The sequence below is a fragment of the Lithobates pipiens genome, unplaced genomic scaffold (assembly GCF_037356315.1).
Source record: "Lithobates pipiens isolate NorthernLeopardFrog02 unplaced genomic scaffold, aLitPip1_a1.2 Scaffold_19, whole genome shotgun sequence".
Taxonomy (NCBI): Eukaryota; Metazoa; Chordata; class Amphibia; order Anura; family Ranidae; genus Lithobates; species Lithobates pipiens.
In genome coordinates, this window is record NW_027507764.1 from 117,533,143 (window position 1) to 117,559,001 (window position 25,859).

General features: G+C 43.0%; 1 protein-coding gene across 1 annotated transcript; it reads left to right on the forward strand.

The window, feature by feature from the left end:
- The first annotated feature begins 4,177 nt into the window (after positions 1-4,177).
- CRYGN (crystallin gamma N) lies at positions 4,178-20,709 on the forward strand. Its single transcript, XM_077491184.1, has 4 exons — positions 4,178-4,322; positions 12,108-12,356; positions 13,619-13,764; positions 20,479-20,709. Exons 1-4 carry the CDS (start codon positions 4,302-4,304, stop codon positions 20,612-20,614), a joined length of 552 nt encoding a protein of 183 aa, XP_077347310.1. The 5' UTR covers positions 4,178-4,301; the 3' UTR covers positions 20,615-20,709.
- Positions 20,710-25,859: the final 5,150 nt, after the last annotated feature.

The window sequence follows — 25,859 nt, forward strand, 5'->3', positions numbered from 1 at the left end:
GCTCCTCTTGACTGGAAGGAGAGTAGATTTACCTCCTGAGATTTTTTGGACGAATTTGTCTAATTCTTCTCCAAACAAACATTCCCCTTTAAACGGGAACCCAATCAAATGCTTCTTGCATGACAGCTCAGCTGCCCAATTCTTTAGCCATAGGGCCCTTTGCATGTGTACCAACATGAGAGACAAACGTGATGCTTGTTGGACAGAATTCAAAATCGCATCAATCATGAAACACAGAATATGAGGCATCTCTGCATAATTTTCTACTTCCTCACTGGGAAGGAGCCCAAGCATCTGCTTAACCTGTTCCTTGAGGAACTGACACAACCCCACGGCTGCGACTGTAGGTTGCACTACAGCGCTAGCAATGGAAAAGGAGGCTTTTAATAAGGTTTCCAGCTTTTTATCAGTTGGATCTTTAAATACCTGCGCATTATCAAAGGGACAAGTCAGGTTTTTATTCACGCAAAGAAACAGCCGCATCAACAGATGGGACCCCCCACTTCTTGGTGAAACTTTCCTCCAGAGGATAATGCATAGAAAACCTTTTAGGAGGAGCAAACAGTTTATCGGGATGTTCCCAATCCTCATACAACAATTCTTCCATTAAGGGATGAATTGGGAAGGAATAGGCAGTCTGTGGGACTTTCCTGACTCCCAGGGAAGAAACAGAGGACGTAGCGACTTCAGCAGCAGGCATTCTGAATGTGGTACGCACCAATTCAATATAATACTGCACCTGCTTTCTGTGTGCCTGGGAGGAGGGGACTCTCTCCTCTTCCTCTGCTTCATCTGACTGCTCATGATCCCTGTCCCAAGATAGGGATCTCTCCTCATTGTCAGAAGAATCATCTGAGAGAGGAATTTCAGCAGAGGGAGGGGATCTACCCCTTTCAGGGAAGCAGAAATAAAATTAATTATTCTCCCTTCAAAACCCTCCAATGTAGCCCTAAGGGAGTCCTCAGTGACATAAACCGGGGCTAGGACACTAGGAGAGGCTGCAAAACCTGACAGGGGCACTGACTCGTCTTGAGAGGCTGGCTCCAGTCTTGCAGGGGGGGATGGTAACTTACAGGCACTTTTAGAACCCCTGGACCTAGGCGGTGATTTACCAGTGCTCTTGTTACCTCCCCCTGAGACCCTCTTACGAGGAGACATAGTCCTAAGCTACAAAGCAGAGGTACTAGTACAAAGTGCAATCACTGCTGTGCTTAAAGTCTCACAATAAATATATATGCTTAAACTGCACAACCTGATGCTGAGTAGGTGTCTAAGGTTTGCCTGGATCCAATCCCCTGGGATGCTTACTGCCCACAGCTCCTGTGTCTCACACTTACAGCCCCCTGACGCTCTGGGCTTTTCAAAACTGCCGCCTGGCGCCTGCTTAGTACAGCGCCGTGCACACTGACGTGCACGGCTCACAACCACACTCCCCCTCCTCCATTAGGCCGGAAACACGCCCGACGCGCGTGCACGAGGACCGCGGAATCCAGGGGGGGAAAGGAAGACTCCATCGGAGCTGCGTGGGACCCCCAGACTACGTGGGAACCCTGTATTTCCTTTATTGTGACAGGGACTGCAGTGGAGACGTGAGACAGCTGGAGAACCAGGCTTCACTGAGCGTGTATACTGAAAGGCATGTAAGTATGCATCAGGCTGCTCTTACTCCCTCTAGTGGTGGAAACCAGGTAAGACATACAACTACTCAAATGAAGAAATCCATCATATAATTATATATATAGGATTAACTTCCCTTACCTGTCCCCGCCGCAGGAATTGCTTGAAACAGACAAATTCCAGCCTTCACCCATCACGGCGGGCAGTGTTAGCCAACCTTCAGGTTTATCTGGGGCTCTTTCTCGGAAGAGCCTCCTACCTGGACCATGTAAAAGACTCTGCCAGAAACTTTCATGCGCTCTGTGTAAACAGTACACCAAGTCTGGATTTCCCAGAGCCCAGTCTTCCAATGGAGAGGACTTACAGGCCAAACCTCGTTTCTTCGGCTGACGAGGCCCAGGTACCATACCATCTTGGGAGTCAAATATCGGCCCGAGATATGGATCCGGTTTGTTGTAGCCCTTAGGCCCCCGCAGGGACCTGCACAGAGCTAAAGTTTTACGTGACCAACCACCATAGACACTGGCGAAAAAACTGAGGTGCCTCCCATATGGGAGGGGTTATATAGGGGAGGAATTCTCCTTAATTGGGGTTAACCAGTGTCCAATCACCAGAGGTGCCTATATAACCCACTATGTAATGAAGCTCCTGTGTCCCGTGATGTATGATCAAGAAGTATATATATATATATATATATATATATATATATATATATATATATATATATACACACTATGTATCTGAATGATTGAGTTCCATAGTTATGTGTATATAGTAGTAGCAGACCTCAATAAAGCGGGGTCTGCCAACTGAATGCCAATAATTATACTGTCATCGAGAAAATGGCTGGCATCACACACCTCCATCCCTGGGCCAGTCATTGAAAAAAGACATTTGTGGGACTTTGAATGAAGCACATAGCCTGTGCCAAAGATCGGGCATTGTTTCGCCTTACTGGGCACAGTCCGGCCCCCACAAAGTGTAAAGGACAGTAAACTGATGCCCCGTACACACGAGAGGAATTAAGTCTGACAGACCTCCAAAGGAGTTCCGCCGGAGTTCCGCTGGAGTTCCGACGGAGTTCTGGCGGACTTTTCGACCGAACGGACTTGACCACACACCATCACACCAAACTCCGACGGAGTCGAACGTGATGACGTACGACTGGATTCGACGTAGGAAGTTCATAGACAGTAGCCAATAGCTGCCCTAGCGTCGGTTTTAGTCCGTCGGAGTAGCACACACACGAGCGGATTTTTCAAAGGGGACCGGGTCCGGCGGAGTTCCGTCGGGAAAATTTAAAGCATGCTTCATTTCTAAAGTCCGTCAGACTTTAGCTTCGCTAAAGTCCGTTGCAGCCCACACACGATCGGATAGTCCGCCGGACTCAGTCCGTCGGAGTTTGGATGTCGAAAAGTCCGCTCGTGTGTACGGGGCATGACCCTTTCTTTAGAAAGTTTGGAGACCACTGCTTTAGATCTACCATAACGAAGTAGTACAATCCACTCAGTTTGCATCTAGTCAAGTAGCCTTTCATACTACATAATTGATGGTATATCTACTTATGATTATTCAATTAGATTGCAAAGCGTGTGGCAAGTTGTTTAGTTGACCTTAAGTTGTGATGTACTTTGTGTGTAATATAACGGTGTCTCCTAGCTGCACTTTCTGGATTACACACAAAGTAAAGCTTTCTGGACATAAACAAAGCACCCTACAGTAATTGATGTTACAGGTTTCCAGCTTCTACAATATCCACCTATTTCAGCGTAAAAGTAATTTGGAAATCTACAATGCGTTTGTATTTTAGGCTACAACTAAAGAATAAACTTACTATAACATTCTTTTAAATTGTCAAATCTCATGATTTTCAAAATGTAACATCCTCTTCTTGCTGTGGAAAGTAACGAACTTGTCACCTCCAATATTATTTGAGACCATCACAGAGCCCTATAGATCATAGACAACATCTTATTGATTTTGAAAAATTATACTTTTTCTGCATTTTTTATGCTGATGTTTAAAAACGGAGGGATACATATTTTCAGAGACAAATCCTCAGCCCAGGACTGTCCTTGTTGGAGTTAGAGACAGATGGCAATTATTTATTTATTCATCTATCCAGATTTTACTTTGGTATTACTATTTTTATAAGTGGGGGAATTCCCATTTGCAGTAATTCTGTATTTCCTGTGTCTAGGCCATTCACTATGCAGTTTTGTAATAATTTACAATGCAATACAAGTGCACTAGGCTCAGTCCATTAGTTTTTCATTGTGAGGATTTATTTTTGGATTAATGTGCATTTCTATAAGTTATTAGCTGCATATGGTAAACTCCTCTCCCTGTCCCATGTAAAACACTGAGCATTTCTTCACTACATGCTCTCTGTTCTATACATAAAAGGTGCAGTGAAACTGCCATTCTCATCAGCCAAATTCCTGCCAAGCAAATCCTTTGTCTGCTTGTCTACAATATGTTAAAAGTCTAGGATCAGCACTGTTAGATACAGGGGATTTTGTCTACCAAGCAAAAATGTTAAACCTTCTATAGCTGTTGCATTGTTAGTGCAGGCTCACGATAGCAGCCCCTGTCTGAACTGTGATATATATTGGGGTGTCCAATTTTTCTGTCTGTCAGATTTGTTGGCTCCTGTGTTGGGTTGGACAGCATCCAGCGTAAAGATGTCCCAGTATTCTGGAAAAGTGAGTACAGAGATTTAGCTTGGCTCTGTATAGTCGATATATGAGAAAGAGCAAAAGCCGGTTTCATTGTTTAAATGTGTTATCTCAGGCTGGAAGGAGAAGGATATATATATATATATATATATATATATATATATATATATATATATATATATATATATATACATGCAGTGAATTGTCAGTAAATTCGATTATGCTTTATGTAAAAAATGTAGTTTATACGCATTGTTAACATTTTAAATACCACGGTTTTCTGAGTCACCTTTTGTGTATATTGAGGATTTCATAATTTTTTTAGTATAACACGTTATTCAAAGCAACACTATTAAAGGTGAAGCAAGATCACAGTGTTATAGAGCATTATGCTTCAATATAGATATCCTTTTTGCTTTTAACCTTTATCATGCTGTCATCAGCTAATCAGCAGCATTGAATGCATAGTTTGGGTGCTTTTGATTTAAAGGAAAGTTCAGTCTTTAAGTCTGCTTTCTTTAAAACCTTTACTACAAGTTTCAGGATCACGTCATTGTATGTTTCTGGTCATTTGCTCCTTTTTTCATACTGTGCCTTTGGCTTTGGTGCCTCTCACTTGTTTGCAAGTTTCAAATTTGACTTAAAGTGAACCCGTGCATTGCAGGTACAAGATCTTATACTTAGCTTTCCTTCACTTTCAAAGAACGTTAACCCTTTATAAGCTCCAAGTGAAAACTTGGAGCTTACACAGGACTAAGATTCTTTTTTCACCCCCATGTAACAGTGCTGATATCTGAATGGCCAGTCTTCAAGCACTATTGCTTTTATGTTAAAGAAAAGAGTCTGAGTCACATGTCCCCCATGACGGAAAGTGGCTGGTACTTTTTTCACTTCCGTAAGGTGAACAGATTGGTAAATACGGACGAAGGGAGGATAAGTATAAGCTACTAAGCCTGATGCATTAACCTGCATGGACAATTTATTTTAAACTTCACACACTGCTAAATTTATATACAGGCATACCCCACTTTTAAATACACAATGGGGTTTATTTACTAATGCTGGAAAGTGCAAAATCAGGCTCACTTCTGCATATAAACCAATGAGCTTCTAACCCCAGCTTGTTTAATTAAGCTTTGGTAATAAAACCTGGAAGCTCATTGGTTTCTATGCAGAAGTGAGCCTGACTGTGCACTTTCCAGCTTTAGTAAATAAACCCCATTGTGTACTTAAAAGTGGGGTATGCCTGTATAGACCTCAGATGGTGGACAACTGTGCTCGCACTGTCTGGCTGTTGAATGATCTTTCACACTAGTAAACATGCACGTTTGTTTTGGGTGAACATGCATGTTTGGTTTACAATGGTTGTAGAAGAGAACATTCTGAAAAAAATATATAAATCAGCCAGAAAAACCTTGCCTGGACAATTACTTTGTCACCAAAGAGTGCTGAGCAAGGCATGTCTGCCAATGTCAGGGAGGTAATGTATGCACAAGAAAGTTGCCTGATTAGACCATAGCAGGTTTGGGGCACCTTAACTACTGGGGGGGGGGGGCGCAATCAGTAATAGTTAATATTATCTTGTCAGCAGACCATTTATTTTAACAACATTTGTACTATAAGATTATATTTACAATTAACATTTTTTCCTGTAAAAGTCCGCCTTGTATAGACATCCAAAAGCACCAAGACAGCTTGTGCGTGCTGCCATCTTGAATGTGATCAGCCCCAGCAGATGTCATTCAAGTGATATTCTATTGCAGGGATATGCAATTAGCGGACCTCCAGCTGTTGCAGAACTACAAGTCCCATAATGCATAGCGAGAGTCTGAGAGCCACAAGCATGACACCCAGGCATGATGGGACTTGTAGTTTTGCAACAGCTGGAGGTCCGCTAATTGCATATCCCTGTTCTATAGTATTGCCCCTCTCTTCTCCCCTGGCATCTGAGTAAAAGGTTTTGTAGAGAAGTGAGGGAAGATGGAGATGTTTGTACTTGGCCATTGTTCATAATTAAAAGAACATCTATTATTACCTTCAATGGCAGCCTTTTTCAGCCCTTTTACCCTAGGGGAACTTTTCAATTAATTTTCAGTTCTCAGGGAACTTCTGATGAATTAGTACATTGGGTATCATTGGGAAAGTGCCCCTTACATTGATGGTCAATGGGAAGAATGCCCCCCTTAAATTTATGGTCACTGGGAAGAATACCTCACTTACAGAGGTGGCCAGAATGTCACCCTTACCCTACTGACTTTGTCGCGTGGCATTAGATCTAGAACTATGACATCATTGGATTGGAGGTTGATCAACCACAGATTAAGGAACCCCTGGCAAGCTCTGGAGAAACCCTAGGATTCCATAGAACCCTGATTGAGAATGGCTGCTCTATGGAATATGAGCAAAGATCGGAGTTTAGAAAGTAGTGTACAGCACTAGAGAAAGCCAGAGCTATGGCTTTTGAGTGTTGTCAGGCCCAAGGTAAGCTGGACAGTGTGAGGAGAAAATTATATATTTACATGTGATAAGGACAGCCTGGGGTGGGAGGGGGTTTCAGTGAGAAAAGAAAACCTACATATAAAATTGTAAAAACACAACAGAAGTTTTTTTTTATCCTGGCTTCAGTTGGTACGTAAATGGCCTACAGCTATAGCAGGTGCATGTTCCCCCATTAGTCAAAGCTGCACAAGTTGTTTTTTACCTAGTGATGCCCCTTAATTGCGCAGGCAGTTTTATTGTAAAGGTGAACATACCCTTTAATTAGGGATGAACAAATCTTCCTTATTTGCTCCAAACTGGATTTTGCCAGAAAATGTACTTTTAATTTGCCAAAGATCCAATTAGGAGTTCAATTCTTAACCCAAGAAGCAAGAATCCAGCCCTTCCCAACTCATAATGGCCTTTAGACACCATGTGGGATCCAATGGAAATCCTGCTTTTAAAAACTTCAATACAGGGCATTTTAACCCCCTTCCTGCCAAGGCCAGTTTTCAGCTTTCAGTGCTTTAACATTTTGAATGACAATTGCGTGGTCATGCAACACTGTACCCTAATGACATTTTTATTTATTATAAAATGGTATTTTATTTTTTGTGCTATGAACAATAAAAGACCGACAATTTTGAAAAAAACATAATATTTTTTACTTTTTGCTATAATAAATATCCCAATAAAAAAAAAAAAAGATTTTTCCTCAGTTTAGGCTGCAATAAGCATATATTGATTGGTTTGCTCAAAAGCTATAGCGCCTACCAAATAGGTTATTGATTTATGGTATTTTTTAAAAAAAGTATTCTTTTTTTCTAGCAATGGCAGTGATCTGCGATTTTTATTGTGACTGTGATATTGCGGTGGACAGATCGGACACATTTGACACTATTTTGGAATCACTGACATTTATACAGCGATCATTGCTATAAATATGCACAGATTACTGTATAAATGTCACTGGCAAAGAAGGAGATAACACTAAGGGGTGATCAAGGGGTTAAATGTATTACCTAGGGAGTGATTCTAACTGTGGGGGATGGGACTTACTAAGGGAGATGACCGATCGGTGTTCCTATATACTAGGAACACACAATCTGTCTCCTCTCCCCTGACAAAACGTGGATCTGTGTGTTTACACACACAGATCCACGTTCCTGCTCTGTCACGAGCGATCGTGGGTGCCAGGCGGACATTGCAGCCGTCGGGCACGTGCATCAGCTCCTTTGTGACGTGCGTGCCCCCTATACCGATGGGAAGCCGAGGACGTCATGTGACGCCCACCCAGGATGGGAGATCCCATCTGCATACGTCATATTATGATGTTTAGTGAAAAAATATTTTTGTGGAACAATTACCAGGGATATAACTCACCTGCAATGAAGTATCTTCTGCCTCCCCCTTCCACTCACAGAATTCCTTGCATTCACCTGACATTCACTTGCCTCTCATCCACTTCATTCTTTAAAAGGAATGCAAGGAAAAAAAAAACTATAGACACATTCCTAAAATGCCCAAAATGTAAATCCAATCCTTATTGCAATGTAATATTTGAGCGTGGGTGAGGCCATTTTAAATATTGTCAGTATCAGGCATACAGAAGTATCAACAACTCCTGACATTTTGCTGAATACGGCCAGAGATCCGAATTAAAGGAACCTACTGTTTGTTAGTGCTGGTTTATGAGATATGGTGGCATGAAAGTAAAAATTAAAACAGTTTCTTAATTGCTTCAATCTGCTCTACAGAAACATGATCTTGCTTCATATGTGAAAGATCCCCTTAAAACACATAAATAGATTTTTGATAGTTTGCTCATCTGTGATGATGAAATACAGAAGAGTGAAAATTCCTAAAAAATAATGACTAATAATGACCGGGCGTGTGCCTAAGAGATGATGTGTGCCTAAATGTTGCAACATTTTCCCCAAACTCACGCAGTAAAAGCTTTTATTTTTCAGAATACATTTTTTAGACGATAAATGTAGACAGAAATTAGTAATAATAAACATCCATCGTACCCAACACTGACTTGAAAATGGGATTTTAAGTAGGTCCACATTATATCTGTAGATTCTGGTGTGAAAAGTTACAAGTGATATCATCTCATTTTAAAACTTCTGTAAATCCAGTGGAGACATTTGTCAGGTTTATGGACAGGGCATCTGCAAACACTTTTCATAAAGCCCATCTTTGTTCCCAGGTTCTCTTTTTGTTAAAATTTCAGTATCTGTTTGTGAAAAAGCTAATTACACATTGTTCTGAGATTAACTCAATTCCTTAAAGAGGAATTAAATGTAAAAGCTAGCAGCTACAAATACTGCAGCTGCTGACTTTTAATAAATGGACACTTACCTGTCCAGGGCGACCGCGATTTTGGCAGCCGAAGCCGAGCAAACGCTCGTCTATCGGCTGCCCCCGCCTCCATCCTCGATGAGGGAATCAGGAAGTGAAGCATTGCGGCCTCACTTCTCGGTTCCCTACTGTGCATGCGAGAGTCGCGCTCTGCATTCTCACTGATCCCCGCTGTGTTCTGGGGTTGACGCGAAGGGGCATGACTCCCGCAGAAGTCTATTCAGAAGTGAGTGCAGATACCTGTATTATACAGATATCTGCACCCCCCTCCCCCATGAAAGGTGCCAAATATGACACTGGAGGGGGAGAGGGTTCTAAAAAGTGGAGGTTCACTTTTTGTGTGAAACTATTAGTGTGTACTAGGCTTTTAACTGGGTTTGTTAAAGTAGAAGTAAGGTCAAAGCTCTTTTGGCTCTACTTCTCCTATGCAGAACTAAGTGCACTCCTGTGACCTGTATTCTGCCTATGTCACTCGACAGGTCCGGGCTCTGCAGAAATCCCAACTTTAATGTCGAGATCCACCCAGATGCCTGAGCAGCAGCTGGCTCAGCCTCTCAACAAGCGGCTGAAAGACTGAGCCAGCCGCTCTCACCACCTTCACAGCCCAGAGCTCCAATGAGCACTGGAGGGGCAGAGCAGAGACCACTGACTGACATTTACCGGTTCTATGCTCACTGAAGACTGAGATCTGAGAAATCAGTGGTCTTTGATGGCTCAGTAATCGGCGTAGAGGCAGTGGGGGACAGATGCAGCTTTGGACCAATGCTGCATCAACCTAAGTGAGTATGTATGTTTGTTATTTTAAAATACCTCACTCCTATTTTAAATATGCAAACATTTCAACTGGGAAAGCCACATCAAAAATCATGTTATGATAAATATGAAATAATTTTCCTTTAAGTGATGTTCAGAGGATGGAATAAACAGACTGTATGATCTCCCAATTCATTTGTATGTGCCAGTCTTTCAACTGTCATTCTGCAGCAACTGGAGGATGCAGAGACTCTGGTAAAAGGCCATGTGAATAACCATCAATTACATGTATATAATACCTGTGTATAATACCTAGAACACACTATGTTAAGTAGATGGCATGTCATCTTTGTGAATATTATTATTATTATTATACAGGATTTATATGCCGCCAACAGTTTGCGCAGCGCTTTACAACATGAGGGCAGACAGTACACTTAGAATACAAATCAATACAGGAGGGATCAGAGGGCCCTGCTCGTTAGAGCTTACGATTTGAATACCATACATATAGATATATATATGTACCAAGATTCTGTGCAAGCAGCCCAGTCACCACATAATTCAAGATTAACAATTACATAGACACTTAGCAGAGTGCCTAAAGGAAAACATGTCCATCAAGTATGCCCCTTTTTTCCGTAAACTTTTTTTTATCCGAGTATAGATCTATACATGTTTTTTCCCCAAGCATGTTTAAATGAACTTATTGATACCTGGTTAATTTTCTATATAAAGACTGTGTTAGTTGCATATTGCCCCCTCTTCCAACCATCATGGGACACACAAAGTGGATTTTAATTTTCCTCTCATGAAGGCTGTTTTTATGGTATCTGTTCTAAAGTTGCAGATGTCTGTGCTGGCATGCCACAACAACCTCTACAAAACAGGCAGGTATAGGGCCGGCACCTGAAAAAGTACATTCTTTGTTTTATGTTTTAATGATGGCCTTTGAATAAAGTTTAAAATTAAACCAAGCTTAAGATATAATTTTTCATGCTATCAAAATTAATATTTAACACACGCAGGTATTTGTTACTTCTCATACAGGCCACAGTACTAGCCATGAAAAACCTTTATCTACCTTTTCCCCCCAGAAGAACTTTGTCATTGTTTTGGTATCATCCATGGTCAGCTCAGCACTTTCTCAGTAGACTAAAATCTATGCCTTAGATCAGGAGTCTCCAAACTGTGGCCCTAGGGCCAGATGTGGGCCTTTGCTTGCCTTTATCCGGCCCTTGGGGCACTATTCATCCCACTGATATGAGACACTATTGTGTCCTCTGACACCAAAAATGGGGCATAATTCCTGCCACTGACATCAACAATGGAGTGCCATTTCTTCCACTGACACCAACAATTAGGTGATATTCCTCCGCCTAATACAAAAGATTGGGCACTGTTTACCACTAATACCAGAAAAATGTTCTATTGCTGATAGCCACAGTCTGGCCCCCTCTAAAGTCTGAAGGACAGTAAACAGGAACTTTGTTTACGAAGTTTGGAGAACTGCCTTAGATGACACAGGCTTATAAATCCCGGGGGTCTGTGTAGTATTGCACCGTGTGATTTGCAACAAACTTACAGTATTGAAGTCATTGAAGTCTGGGAGAGGAGACATTCTTTTCGCCTGCTTGATGCGAACTGATAATATCATTCCAACCAGGATGGTCCTCTCAGTCTAGACACTTGCCTGCTTTCTCATCATAAATAATAGCACTTTTTTTCTATTTATATTCATGCTGTATATTGTGTCAGAGATGTATTATACATACTCTTAAAGTTACAGATAAGATGAAATCTGCCTTATCCTGGAGCTTTGCCACCCAAAGCAGCAGCTATTGGGTATTTACAAACATCCAGGGCTGAGGATATTGGGAAACGTGAAAGGGTCAGAATTTAGGATTGGAGACACACCACTGTATGGAATTCAGTTCATTCATCATTTTTCTTAAACTAAAGAATGCCTGTTTATTAAAGCCATCATTATAATAACTGTTTAATATATCACAAAACACATTTAAAATTCAGAAAGTTGTTCAAAACACTAAATGATTTCCATGATGGATAATAAAGATTTTCATTGCTAAAAAATAATGATCACGGACAAGCATCACACATACGCTGGCCCAGTTTTAGCTGGCCCTTTGTGAGAATACAGTAAACTGTGTATATTTGACTGGATGTGAATGAATGTTGTATTCTGTCTTGTTTTAGATCATCTTTTATGAGGGAAAATGCTTCACAGGACGAAAGCTGGAAGTCTTTGGAGACTGTGACAACTTTCAGGACCGGGGGTTCATGAACCGCGTCAATTCCATCCGAGTAGAAAGTGGAGCATGGATCTGTTATGATCACCCTGACTTCAAAGGACAACAGTACATTCTGGAACGAGGAGAGTACCCAGACTTCCACCGCTGGAACGGACACAATGACCACATGGGATCTAGCAGACCTGTCAGAATGGTTTGTGTTTTATTTATTGCCTTACTATAATTTATAAATGTATTTCTTGCTAATACTTAACTAAATGATGTCTAGGAGGGCTTCTCCATTCCTTGTAGACTGAACCAGCACTTCTGATGGATGCCACACTCTTTCTTCTGGTCAGTGGTGGACATGGACAGGGCTCCTGGACAAAACAATTCCTGGCCATTCCTTCTGTGCTTACCACTGTTCACATGACAACTCCCAACATCACCTATTTTCCCTAGTACACCCTACAAGTCAATACTCGGCTCTTCTTAGCAGCATCTTTTGCAATCCTGTTTCTTCCAGTGTCAGCGAACTAATTTGTGGAGGCCTCAAAGTGGAACTAAACCCTTCTATCCTTTATAGCCAAGGGAGCTGCCATCTTAGCTTCTGATCAATCTTCAGTTTACATGCTGCTGCACATGTGCTCAGCCATTTGATGGTTTGAAAGCTTGGCTGAGAACCGATATAAGCACACTTGTAACTATAACAGTTATCATTAAAGACCTTGAATGTAACTGTTCTGGGAAACCATTCAATTGGTGGGTTTAAGCCCTTGTACACATGGTCGGACATTCCGACGGAAAATGTCCGATCGCACCGTGTTGTCGGATAATCCGACTGTGTGTGGGCTCCATCGGACAAAGTTTTAGAGCTGGGCTATAAAACTTTCCGACAATCCGATTGTACTTTGTCCGATTGTGTGTAGAGAATTCCTATCAGACAAAGTGCCACGCATGCTCAAATTCCTAGACCAAAGCTATTGGCTACTAGCCTGAATGTAGTTCCGTCGTAACGAAATAATGTCATCACGTTACGTACGATCGTATTTTCCGACAACTTTGTCCGACCGTGTGTATGCAACACCAGTTTCGGACAAAATCCGTCGGACAAAATCCGATGGATTTTGTTGTCGGAATGTCTGACCGTGTGTACAAGGGCTAACTCTGCTTCAAATGTTTAAGCTTCCTTAATGCAATATTCTCAATATCCAAGGTTGCCATGGTTGCTTATAACACATTCTTTGCCTTTTGCACTACCTTAATGAATACGCATAATCATTTCTGCCATCAAAGTGTCATTTATGTTCATAGTAAAAAAAAATAGGGCATTCGACTTTTAAAATTGTATTTAAAAAAAAAGGCAAATGGCAATTGTCTGTATAACATGTATAACTTACATATTAGTTATATGTGTTTCAGCAGTTAAGGTAGGTGGTAATGCTAACTCTAGTACATTTGCTGTTTTTCTTCCAGCATGGAGAACACTACAGACTGGAGCTGTTTGAAGGATGCAATTTCACTGGTCAGTGCATGGAGTTCTGTGAAGACTGTCCTTTCCTTCAAGGGCGGGGCTGGAACAAAAACTGTGTGAACGCCATCAAAGTCTATGGTGATGGAGCGTAAGTATCACATACTAATGGGAACAAGATGCAGATAAAAAAAACCTTCACAAACGTAAAACCTTCACAAACGTAAAACCTTCACAAACGTAAAACCATTTTGGTAACTTTTACACAGTCTTACTACTCTACTTTCCATAGAAGAAATGCTTGCATTATTCTGTAGATATGCAAAAATACCAAATAATACCGGAATTTCTTTTTTTAGATAGGAAAAATGAGTATCATGCATGATTATTTATTATCTTGTTTTTTTGTTTGTTTTTTGGTGATGACTATCTGTTGTACAGATTGCGTTATTAAAACTCACACAGATACTCTAACACAAACAATCGGCTTTAAATCCACCTTTTCTTAACCGACTGTCCTATTTCTATAGATAGCCTTGGTTACCCCTAGATCATTGTAGGAGAGGAAAGTGGGAAGGAGTGAAACTTCCTTTTGTAGTTAAAATTATTTTGTGTTGCTTATTTAGCCTAAACAGTGTTACTACTACTACTGTACTGGTGCACATTTACACATTGGTGTTGTTGCAGTGTAGCATATCAACTTTTATGCTAATCTAGAAACATTATCATTTTATATATATATAAATAAGATGCTTATCCGATCTAAAAGTGTTAATGAGTACTGCTAGGACTTAGAACATAGGTGCTCAACCTGTGGCCCTCCAGCTGTTGCGGAACTACATGTTCCATGAGGCATTGCAAGGCTGATAGTTACAAGCATGACTCCCAAAGGCAAGGGCATGATGGAATGTGTAGTTCCTAAGCAGCCGGAGGGAGACAGGTTGAGCACCCATGACCTAGAAGAAGGGGACACACCCCGAAAGCTTGTCCTGAAAAATTGTGTTAGTGCAAATTAAAAAAATATCACGAACAGTACTCAATTGTTTCTGAATCTAGAATAGTATTGTAAGTAGAGACTTTTTTCATACATACAATTGACTTTCTGTTCAGCAATCCCAAAAGCAGAGACAGCCTTTTGTGACCAGTACGTTTCTTGGAGGCATTCTGAACACAAGTGTCAAAATGGACTCCCAGGTGCTCCTGGTGATCACAAATCACCTCACATTTAACAAAGCAACAGTCAGGAACTATTCCAGGGAGATCTGGAGTCCCCAAGGGATATAATAAGTTAGCAAGTGAGTCCCCCCACATGATGACATCTAAAGCTGAATATAACTTTTTAGTGGCCTGACTCTTTAACATATATAATAGCATAAATTGCATTAAAATAGAACTAAACTCTCTCAATCAACACAAACTATTTTAATCCACATGCTGCTAGCATTGGTAATTAGATAGAAAAGTATATAATATAATACGTTTTAAACTTTTCTTTTACTTCCTGGCTTCTGGCCTAGGCCAAAATGATGTCATACATCCCAGGAGTCTTCATGGGCATTTTTTTCTTTCATCTTGAGGAGGGGTGGGCTGCATGCCTAAGCCAAGGACACCCTTACTCAAGATGGGCATGACTAGAAAAGCTAGAAAATCAAAGTGATTTTTGAACAAAATAAAGCATGGAGACATGGATGGATGAGTGAGTTTGCTTTGTATATTAAGGGTCCATGCACACTGGCTTAAAAAAAATGGTGCTCCTGGAGGAGTTTAGAGTTTTATTTGTAGAAGTAGCTAATGGTGTCCATGCACATTAGGACCTTTAGAGGCATATTTTAAGCTCAGTGTTTAGAGGCAGAAAAAAGAACCCTTCTGTTTTGCATTTTTGAAAGTAGTTTTCTGGTGCTAAATGCTCCAAAACACTTCTAAATGCTCCTAAACACCTATACAAAATTACTATATATGAGCGTTTTTTGGCCAAAATAAATGGCATTTTTTTAAGCTCAGTTTGCATGGACCCTAAAAATGAATTAAATAGCATTTTCAGTTTGTGGTGCCCAGAAACAGTTTAGTGCTATTTTAACTTGAACCTGTGAACCTGGCACCTTTTTTTAGTGCTTTGAGTTACTGAGCCAAGGCAAGCTTATTAAGTCAGAGCTCTTAGTTTACCAAGTCATTGTGTGTCATATACAACTGCCATGTATTTCTTTTAAAAACAAAAAATACACACAAAAGAAAAAACTAGCAGGTGCGCTGGTCAACAGCCCTCCAGCTGGCTATTGGTGATAATTAGACGAGTCAAAGGGTGCTGCTGCTCTCTATGGATCCTCTGGGTGGCAGGAACACATCTAGACAAAACACAAAAGAAGAGAACGTAAAGCCAACCTAGTGTTAGGCCGCGTACACAGGGGCGGACTGTTCGCCCAACTTTGTTTGTCAAACAGTTTCGGCAAACAGTCCGCTCAAAATTAGCATGGACGGACATGGCCATACACGGCACTTTTTGAGCGGACTGTTTCAGCGAACTGTTTGCCAAACAGTTCGCTCAACTTTTGAAATGAACGGACTCGCCCACGTAAGGCGGAGGCAAATCCGCCCATTTCGAGCGCGTGTACAGGTAGGCGGGGCAAGCGAAGGAGACGTCGCGGGCTCCGCCGCCTGGAATGGGCTTAAAGGGGAACCCCAACGCCGAAAAAAATCGGCGTGGGGGTTCCCCCAAAGTCCACAACAGACCCTTGTCCGAGCACGCTACCCGGCCGGCCAGGAAAGGGGGGCGAGCGAGCGCCCCCCCCCCTCCTGAGCCGTACCAGGCCGCATGCCCTCAACATGGGGGGTGCCTTGGGGAAGGGGGGGCCGTGCGCCCCCCCACCCCAAAGCACCTTGTCCCCATGTTGATGAGGACAAGGGCCTCTTCCCGACAACCCTGGCCGTTGGTTGTCGGGGTCTGCGGGCGGGGGGCTTATCGGAATCCGGGAGCCCCCTTTAAGAAGGGGGCCCCCGGATACCGGCCCCCCACCCTATGTGAATGAGTATGGGGTACAATGTACCCCTACCCATTCACCTGTGAAATAAAGTACAAAAAAAAACACAACACAGAGAAAAAATATTTTATTGCACAGCTCCGGGGGTCTTCCGTCTTCGGGGGTCTTCTCGCCGGACTCCTCCGCTATCTTCGTGTAGCTCTTTTACTAGCGGAGGAGCCCGGCTTTCTTCCTCCCCGCCGCCGGCCTCTTCTCCCGACTTCGGGGGTCTTGTCCCCCTCTTCGGTTCTTCTGCCGGGCCACCGCGCCTTCTTGTAGCTCTTTTACAGGCGGTGGCCCGGTCTTCTGTCGCCGCTGCCTTCCGTTCTTCTGTCGCCGCCTTCGGTTCTTCTGCCGGGCCACCGCGCCTTCTTGTAGCTCTTTTACAGGCGGTGGCCCGGTCTTCTGTCGCCGCTGTCGCCGTCGCCGCCTTCCGTTCTTCTTTTTCTTCTTGTTCTTCTTCTTCTTCCCCAGGAGATGTTGACACGTCGCTCTCTCCGGCCGGAATGCCAGAGCCGCGCTGTGCGGTCACTTATATAGTGACAATGGGGCGGTGTCACATGGTATATGTCACATGGGTTGGTCACATGGTGACCCCGCCCCCTTACGATGTCATAGTCCCCATGTGACATCAACCCATGTGACCAACCCATGTGACATATACCATGTGACACCGCCCCATTGTCACTATATAAGTGGCAGCGCAGGGCGGCTCTGGCATTCCGGCCGGAGAGATCGTCGTGTCAACATCTCCTGGAGAAGAAGAAGAACAAGAAGAAGAAGAACGGAAGGCGGCAACGGCGACAGCGACAGCGGCGACAGAAGACCGGGCCACCGCCTGTAAAAGAGCTACAAGAAGGCGCGGTGGCCCGGCAGAAGAACCGAAGGCGGCCCCTTCCCCAAGGCACCCCCCATGTTGAGGGCACGCGGCCTGGTACGGCTCAGGAGGGGGGGCGAGCTCGTCTCCGTCGCGGGCCCCGCCTACCTTCACACGCGCTCGAAATGGGCGGACTTTCCTCCGAGCGGGAACAGTTTGCTCATTTCGAAAGTGGCCTACACACGGGCGGACTGTTCGCTCAAACAAGGTTTCAGCGGACAGTTTTTCGGAATTTCCGAAAGACTTTGTCCGTCCAACTGTCCGCTGAAACTGTCCGCTGAAAGCCCACACACGAGCGGACTGTCCGCCCAAACACTGTTCAGCGGACAAGGTTGGGCGAACAGTCCGCCCGTGTGTACGCGGCCTAACTCGGCTTTTATATGGTAAAGTTAAAAACACTACAATGGTCAAACAAATGGCCACAGTGGAAGTCTTATTGTGTATCTATCTTCACACAATGCGAGTTTGACCATTGTAGTGTTTTTAACTTTACCATATTAAAGACGAGTTACACTAGGGTGGCTTTGTGCTCCCTTCTTTTGTATTTCTTTTAAAGAAAATACGTTTTCCCACCTTTCTCATCTTTTTTGGTATCATAGTACTTCTGATCACTTTTACATGAACTTTCAGTAGCAAATCAATGGCTTTTCTACATATGGGCTTCCTGATGGAGACAATAGTGCATCTGTATAGCGTGATGGGGGGAAACACAGAACAGCAAATGGGCAATAGGGATACTCAAAAACAAAATGCATCAGAACCTTAGTAGAAAGCTTATCATTTTTTTCATTGAGCACTGAGGATAACATTTTCACATATTAAATGAGTTTTTTATTATTTAGTTTGGGAAAACTTTCAGCAAAAGGCTTTATTGAATATAAGAGATCAGAAACACATAACGAAGTGCACCAGGTCATGCGGATAAAAACTCCTTTTAATGAATCTGAAAAATAAAATTGTAAAGTGGCTTGATCAGGGCATATCGCCAGGGACAAATACCAGGTGACATCAACAGAGGCTTAAGATACTCTCACTAGGATGTAGGCATCAGGAGAGCTATGACCAGAGATGGTGTAATCTGGAGTGAAAACTGCAGGAACCATGTGATGGTCATTGACAAAAATTCGAAAATAGTTTTTTGTACTTTGGGTTGAGTACCTCCATTAACATGGAATAGGGCCCATACCCCTCCGGGACATGCCTCACTTTGGTTCTCAGGCTCCAAGCAGCTCATTTGGGTGCCATTTTTTGTCTTCTCCTAGCCTAGTTAAAGGTTACCATAGTGCCTCACCCTCCACTCTGATGAAGGGTAATGAGCCTCATAACAAGTTAGTGGAGGTACTCTATTTACCCAAAAGTCTCGTTTTCTAATTTTTGTATATGGCAACCACATGGTTCCTGCAGTGTTCACTCCAGATTATACCATGACCAGGGTACAATATAGCAAACAGCTAAATACATAGAAGGAATACATACAATAGAGCAGTTTTTCTTGCCAAGGGATTTATATTTCTGTCCATACAGCTTTGAGAAATGATCAAATAATGTATATACACTGTTGATACTCATAAACAGTTTATTACATGCTGTATAATACACCATCTATTCCATAAAACTTTCCATATTTGTTCTACTTGTCAGCGATGTGAGACATGTGAGGATCTTCTTGGATAAAAATCTTTGTTTCAGTTTTTATTAAGGCTTGAATATAGACATGTACAAATAGCAGTTATCATATATATAAATAATATAAAAAAAGCAGTAATAATGTTAAAAAAACTAGCATCTTTAAAATTAACATCCGTCTGCCTTTTTTCATTAGTTTAACAAATATTATTTCCTTTAACCAAAAGTTAAGTTGAAATTGTATACAATAGTAACAGTAATAACCAAGCACCCACCATCAGCAGTGGTTTGTCCATAAGGAGCACAGGGGTGCCGCCCCCCTAATTTTTATGTGCCGCCCCTAATCTCCATGGGAGGCACCGGACGCATGATTAGAGGCTCTAATTGGCTTCAAAAAGGGTGGGATCGGGGCACAGTACACTATGCCCCGAGCCCACCCAATTGTGACATTAGCGAATGTTGATTCACTATTGTCTTCCTGCTTCACCTCCTGGGCAATCAGGGCAGGAAGCGGGTCCTAAGACCGGATTGTCCGGGAGGAGAGGCGACCGGATTGTTCAGGACGAGAAGCCAGGGAAGCCGACCGCAACCTGGATGGGGTAAGTGCGGGGCTGATGGGCTTGCGAGCGGGGCTGGTGAGACATGTGCTCCCAAAAAAATGGAGCACCAGCTGCCATTACCCAAAATACAAAATTATTCCGCTACTAATCTACACCTCAAAAGATCTCACCACCTACACTCAGGGGGCAACCTCAGGAAACATAAGGGACCACACACTCCATTTGGCATTTAAAGGCCTGAATAGACTGGGTAGTGTACACAAAATACTTTTCATATATATGTTGGGATTGCACTCTGTGTATTACTTCGGAGGCATTATGAGCATTGATTGTTTTCCAACTAGAAGTAATTCTAAAATGTGCTGCTATTAAAATATATGTGATAATATACCGAAATTGTACTGGTAATTTATTCATTGTAAGGTTGAGGATAGCCAGGTGGGGAGACGGAGTGATAATAATGCGAATAACTGAAGAGATAAGGGAGAACACAGAGTTCCAGGATAAAAATCTTTCAAGGCTGACAAATAGCTATTTGTATATGGAACTGAGAGATTGGAAAGATGCTGGAGGACTACACTGGTGCATGTATACAATTTCTACACAGTTGTGTGCTCTGACAAAAAACTTATCAATTTGCTTTGGCTATTATCAGATAGTGCTGTGGAACTGGCCTTCAGCAGACAAATGCCAGGCTATCCCCCCCCCCCCCCCTTTATGTGTATGGCCAGATTTATGCAACATTTTTATGTGTGTGTTTTAATATTATACCTTTTATGTCATTCCAGCTGGGTCTTGTATGAGGAACCCAACTATCGTGGACGCATGTACATTGTAGAAAGAGGAGACTTCCGCACATTTAATGAGTGGCAGGCTCAGAGCGCAAACATTCAGTCCATCAGACGTGTTGTAAACTACTTCTAAGCACTGGACTTTAACCTCAGTCAAAGGGACACTTGAACACTCAGTAACACTTACCTCGTCTCAGTGAAAAATGCCCAATAAATTCTTAAACTGTGTTTTCTGGCTTCAGTTTTTACTCTGAATAAAGAGCGGTGTACTGTGTACCGAATGGGTAATGTTTTTCTAAGAATACACCGGTCAGCTTTTTCCGTTATACACAAAACGATGAGCCAAGTACAAGAACTCATTACAGCCAATCAGAATTCCCAGGGGGTTAAACTTAAAGTGGTTGTAAACCTCAGATATGAAATATGAACAAAGCATATCCCTCTATAGTGTGTGGTTGTCTCATTTAAGAGCAATAAGTGTCATTCATGTTTGCTTCTTCGTTCCTCTTCTATCTACATGAATCACTTCTGGCAAGTTTTCCTGACACCAAGAGATAAAAGGTGACAGGGGAGAGACCTCCAGCACACAGTCTGTGATTGATAGCCTCAGATCTGTTCCTGTGTTAAGGGGGGCATGTCCCTTCCCTTCAATCAGCTCTCAGAGCTCTCATCATTAAAGTGGTGTTGCCACCAGAAAATAAAAAAGTGATTAAAATAAATAAATAAATAAATAAAAATTGGAAATTAATTTTTTTTACTCACCTCTAAATACCTGTTGCTAGGGGGTACCTCGTAGTCTGCCTTCTTCCTTGCCTGGGCTGGTGACATCACTTCCCCTCACGCCGCACCTGTCACATGTCCCAGATGACTGTATGGCGTATCACAGGCGGGTGCCCACAGTACGAATGACGGCGCCGCAAGCGGAGCGGGGAATGAGGGGGGGCTTCGTTCTCCCGCATCGCTGGACCCTGGGACAGGTAAGTGTCCGATTATTAAAAGTCAGCAGCTGCAGTATTTGTAGCTGCTGACTTTTTTTTTTTTTTTTTTTTTAGGGGCACCCCACTTTAAGCTCTGCAGTGTGTCATTTCAGCTCTCCGCCACCTGTTTTATGAAAGTGCAGACAAACTTTATAAATTCTGGATTTTAAATGGATGTAGAAGAGGATTCTGCAGATAAACAGGTACAATGTATGTAGGATGCTTAGGAGGTTATTTACTAAAGACAACTCCACTTAAAGTGCACATGGATGTAAAGTCACTGTAGATCCGAGGGGGACATGCAAGGAAAATAAAAAACAGCATTTTAGCTTGCACATGATTGGATGATAAAATCAGCAGAGCTTCCACTCATTTCAGATCTACCCCTTAGATTTAGACCAACTGCACTTCTAAGTTCTCACTTGCAGTGCAAAGTGTAGTTGTCTTTCGTAAATAACCCCCTTTGTTTCATCTCTGTGTATCACCTTTGGCCAGTTACGTGACTCAATGTATGGAAAGGTTTACAAACACTTTAACCACTTTATGACCGGCGCACAATGATGTACGCCCATTTTTTGAAGAGGGATATCTCGGTAATGGCAGCAGCTGCTGCCACAACCGAGCTATCCATCTCTTCAGGCGCCGATCATGTGTACGATAATGGTGGTCTCCACGACAGGTTTGCCGCGAGATCACCATTGTCGGCGGCGGGAGAGGTGGCACCCCCCGCCGCTTACCGGAGCCGTCGGTAGTGGCGGAGGCGATCGGGACCTGTCTTGTCTCTGTTATGGAGATGAGTGAGGCTAAGATGGCCCCCACCCATCTCTATACCATAGCAGGGTATTAATTGCATTTAAGTCCAAATATGAGATCTGAGGACTTTTTGACCCTAGATCTCATATTTAAAAGGACCTGTCATGCTTTTTTCTATTTCTATTTTTACTATTTATTTTTCTATTTACATTCCTTGTAATAGGAATAAAAGTGATCCATTTTTTTTAAAAAACAGTGTAAAAATAAATAAGAATTTTTTTTTTAAAAGACCCCATCCCGACGAGCGCACAGAAGCAAATGCATATGTGAGTAGCGCCCACTTATGAAAACCCTAGACCTCCTCTGTAACACAAAACATGCAACCTGTAGAATTTTTTAAATGTCGCTTATGGAGATTTTTGAGGGTAAAAGTTTGTTTCCATTCCATGAGTGGGTGCAATTTTGAAGCGTGACATGTTGGGTATCAATTTAGTCGGCGTAACATTATCTTTCACAATATAAAAATAAAATTGGGCTAATTTTACTGTTGTTGCGATTGTAAGACCACTGCGCAAATTACGATGTGAAAAAAAGTATTGCAATGATGGCCATTTTATTCTCTAGGGTGTTAGAAAAATACATATATATATATATATATAATGTTTGGGGGTTCTAAGTAACTTTCTAGCAAAAAAAAATGTTTTAAACATGTAAACACTGAATGTGAAAAAGAGGCACGGTCCTTAAGTGGTTAAATAAAAGTGTACCTCTAGGCAGGCAAAGCTTTTTTTCCTGACAACAAACATGGCAGCATACATATGATATAGCTCTGCCCCTATATACACCCACAGGACCTGTTTAGCTCTATAAAAGCCTGACTAAGAGCTACCCCCCACCATTCTCCTTTTTGTCCTCAAAAGATCAACGCCTACAGACTGTTACACGCAGGATAAAGCTCTTACCTGCTTACTATGTCAGAGTCCATCTGGGTTCAAGCCTTTACCAGCATGCAGTCCCACATCTTAGGCTGCTAAATGCACCAACAAGGTGGGGAACCCCTTCTGGTGGTCTTTTGGAGTCAAGGGGTTCTCTAATCAGAGATGACAATCCTATTGTGGCATGCCTGCTTTAGAGTCTGGATTTAAATTTGTTACTCTTTGCCAAAAAAAAGGGGTATATATGTATTTTTTTTCTCTCTCCCTTGCTTCCCTTATTGCTCTCTGTTGCCATGCACCTTTCGGTTCTTCCGTCAGCATGAGCCTAACACCACATAACAAAGACCACTGCAATACCAGGTAAGGGCCAACTTTGGGTAAGTAAGAAGATGTGGGAAAAAGAGCGTGTTCTGCCCTGACGAGCGTGTCTTCCTATCTATTGCAGTCCTGGCCGCTCTCTCTCCCGATCTAGGAGGTCCAGAGACCCTCTGGATCGTCAGGATTTTTCCAGGGTAGAAAGTGACTCCTCCAGTCCCGACAAACCCCAGTACAAATATATGCTAAGAGATCACAGACAGCTTCTCCTCCGAGGGCTCAGCGCTGAAAGGCAAATGTTGGTCATGTGGACAGGGCAGCTGTTAGAAATCATGGGGCCCTGTACAGCCTACCTGACGGGGCCCCCTTCAACCACCCTCGACTGGGACTAAAAAAATGATATCTTGATCATTGCTGTAGTGATGATCAAGATATCATCCGTCTATCCCAGCGATTTACTGGTACATTGCTGGATGGGAAGCAGTTAAAGGGGATTGGTTTGGGGAGCCGTAAAAATGTAGCTCTGCTGCATGTTTACTGCTCCCCCAAATGAAGTCTAAGGGTCGGTTCACACTAGGACGACTTGTAGCGTTCCGTTCTGTTGCAATGAAACCGTTCTAATCGGAGTGACACAAGTCGCTCCGACTTAGAAAAAGGTTCCAGAACGACTTTGGGGGCGACTTGCATTGACTTCTATACAGAAGTCGTTTTGCAAGTCGCTGCAGCGGTCGCGTCTGGGTCGCCTGAGGCAATAGCGCTGTAAGTCGCGCTGCCTCAGTGTGAACCGACCCTCAAGTAGCATCTCGTTGTTTCTTATGATCATCAGCATTACAATTATCACAGGTAGCACAATAAGCAGGTGCTCTGTCATGGCTCTATCATTGCTCTAGGTCACATTGCTTTTGGGTGCTCACTGAGTTAACTTATGGCTGTACTGTATGTAACAGACTGTAACAAAGCACAGCCATAATACAGTGAGCACCCAAAAGCAATGTGACCTAGAGCCATGATAGAACCATGACAGAGCACCTGCTTATTCTGCTACCTGTGATAATTGTAATGCTGATAACCTGCTGAGCTGTGAGATACATGATAGGACACAGTGAGTATTCTAACCTCTATTCTCCACTCACTGTGTCCAGTGCAGCCACGCTGTCCTTCTCCTCTCCCCTGTCAGCCGATCAACTTCTATAAAACTCATGAGGAATGCAGCCGGGAGACGAACGGAGTATCACTGTATCACTCCGCCAGCCGGGACTAATAAAATAGTGGGGCGGCATGATGTACATGTGCCCGAAAATAAAGAAATAGTCCCTCTGCTGCGCCTGCACTCCCCTCCTGGAAAATTATATAACCCCCCCTCTGTAAGCAAGTAGGAGCGGGAGAGGAATTTAGGAAACTTTTTTTTTTTTTTAATGCAGTAACAAACTGTAAGATGCCCGGGCCCCACTGTGTAGCTGATGGGGGCGGGCCCCGTACAATGGGGCTGGTTGTACTGCCCTATCAGCGGCCCTGCATGTGGAGATGACCCTATGCCTGGAAAGCTACTTTGTAGCAACTGCTTCAGGCAGCTTGCCAGAGACCAGGAGTATGAGAGTCAGCAGGTGTCAACCTTGCTCAATAAAGTAGTACCCAACTCCCTGGAAGAATTTTCCGGTAGTTTCGGGCAACCAAGGACAGAAGCGGATGAACAGTGTGGGCCCTGCACTAGGTCTAAGCCAAGCCATTCAGCCCTCTCTAACTGGAGGGGTACTAGGCAATTCAGGGGTGACTCCAGCCCAGCAGATTAAGCAGACTGATTCCTCAGACCCAGTTTTACAGCCAACCTTTCAGGCAAAGGGAGAAGATGTTGCCTCCTCCTTTGATTTTGCGCTAATTCCATCATTCATTAAGGCAGTAAAAGCTGCACTGGAATGGGAGGATCCGGAACCTCTTCCAAAGAAGAAGAAAATCTATTATCACGCACCATACAATCTGATCTTAAATTGTGAGGCAATCGCTGCACAACATGCGTTAGGTGCCTTTATCCTTTCAGGGTAACCCAAATGCAATGCAATTCTGCTGTGATTGTCACGTGGGAAAATGCGCCTTTAAAAACATTGTGCAAAGCTGGTCGACCCTAAATAGGAGCAGGGGCTTCTTTTTGCACTCGTAGGGCAGCCAAGAGAATGGGCCGCCCCATGCGAGTTGCAACATTGCGTTCAAATCGCTCTTTGAAAATCGCATAGCAGGAACACTTATTCCCCTCTACGTGATATCAAATGCCTCTGAAAAGTGACCTAAGTACAGATCACTTTTCAGTGCAATACCAGAGCCTGCTGCCAGTGTGAACAAGCCTTTGCTTTCCATAGGAGGAACCTAAAGAAACAGGTAGCTACCTTTCCTCTTCTGACAGAAA

Excerpts from the sequence above, each read along its gene's own strand:
- CRYGN (XM_077491184.1), top strand. The coding sequence starts at position 4,302 with ATGTCCCAGTATTCTGGAAAA. Across the intron at positions 4,323-12,107 it reads TGTCCCAGTATTCTGGAAAA|ATCATCTTTTATGAGGGAAA; the intron begins GTGAGTACAGAG and ends GTCTTGTTTTAG. Across the intron at positions 12,357-13,618 it reads CTAGCAGACCTGTCAGAATG|CATGGAGAACACTACAGACT; the intron begins GTTTGTGTTTTA and ends TTTTTCTTCCAG.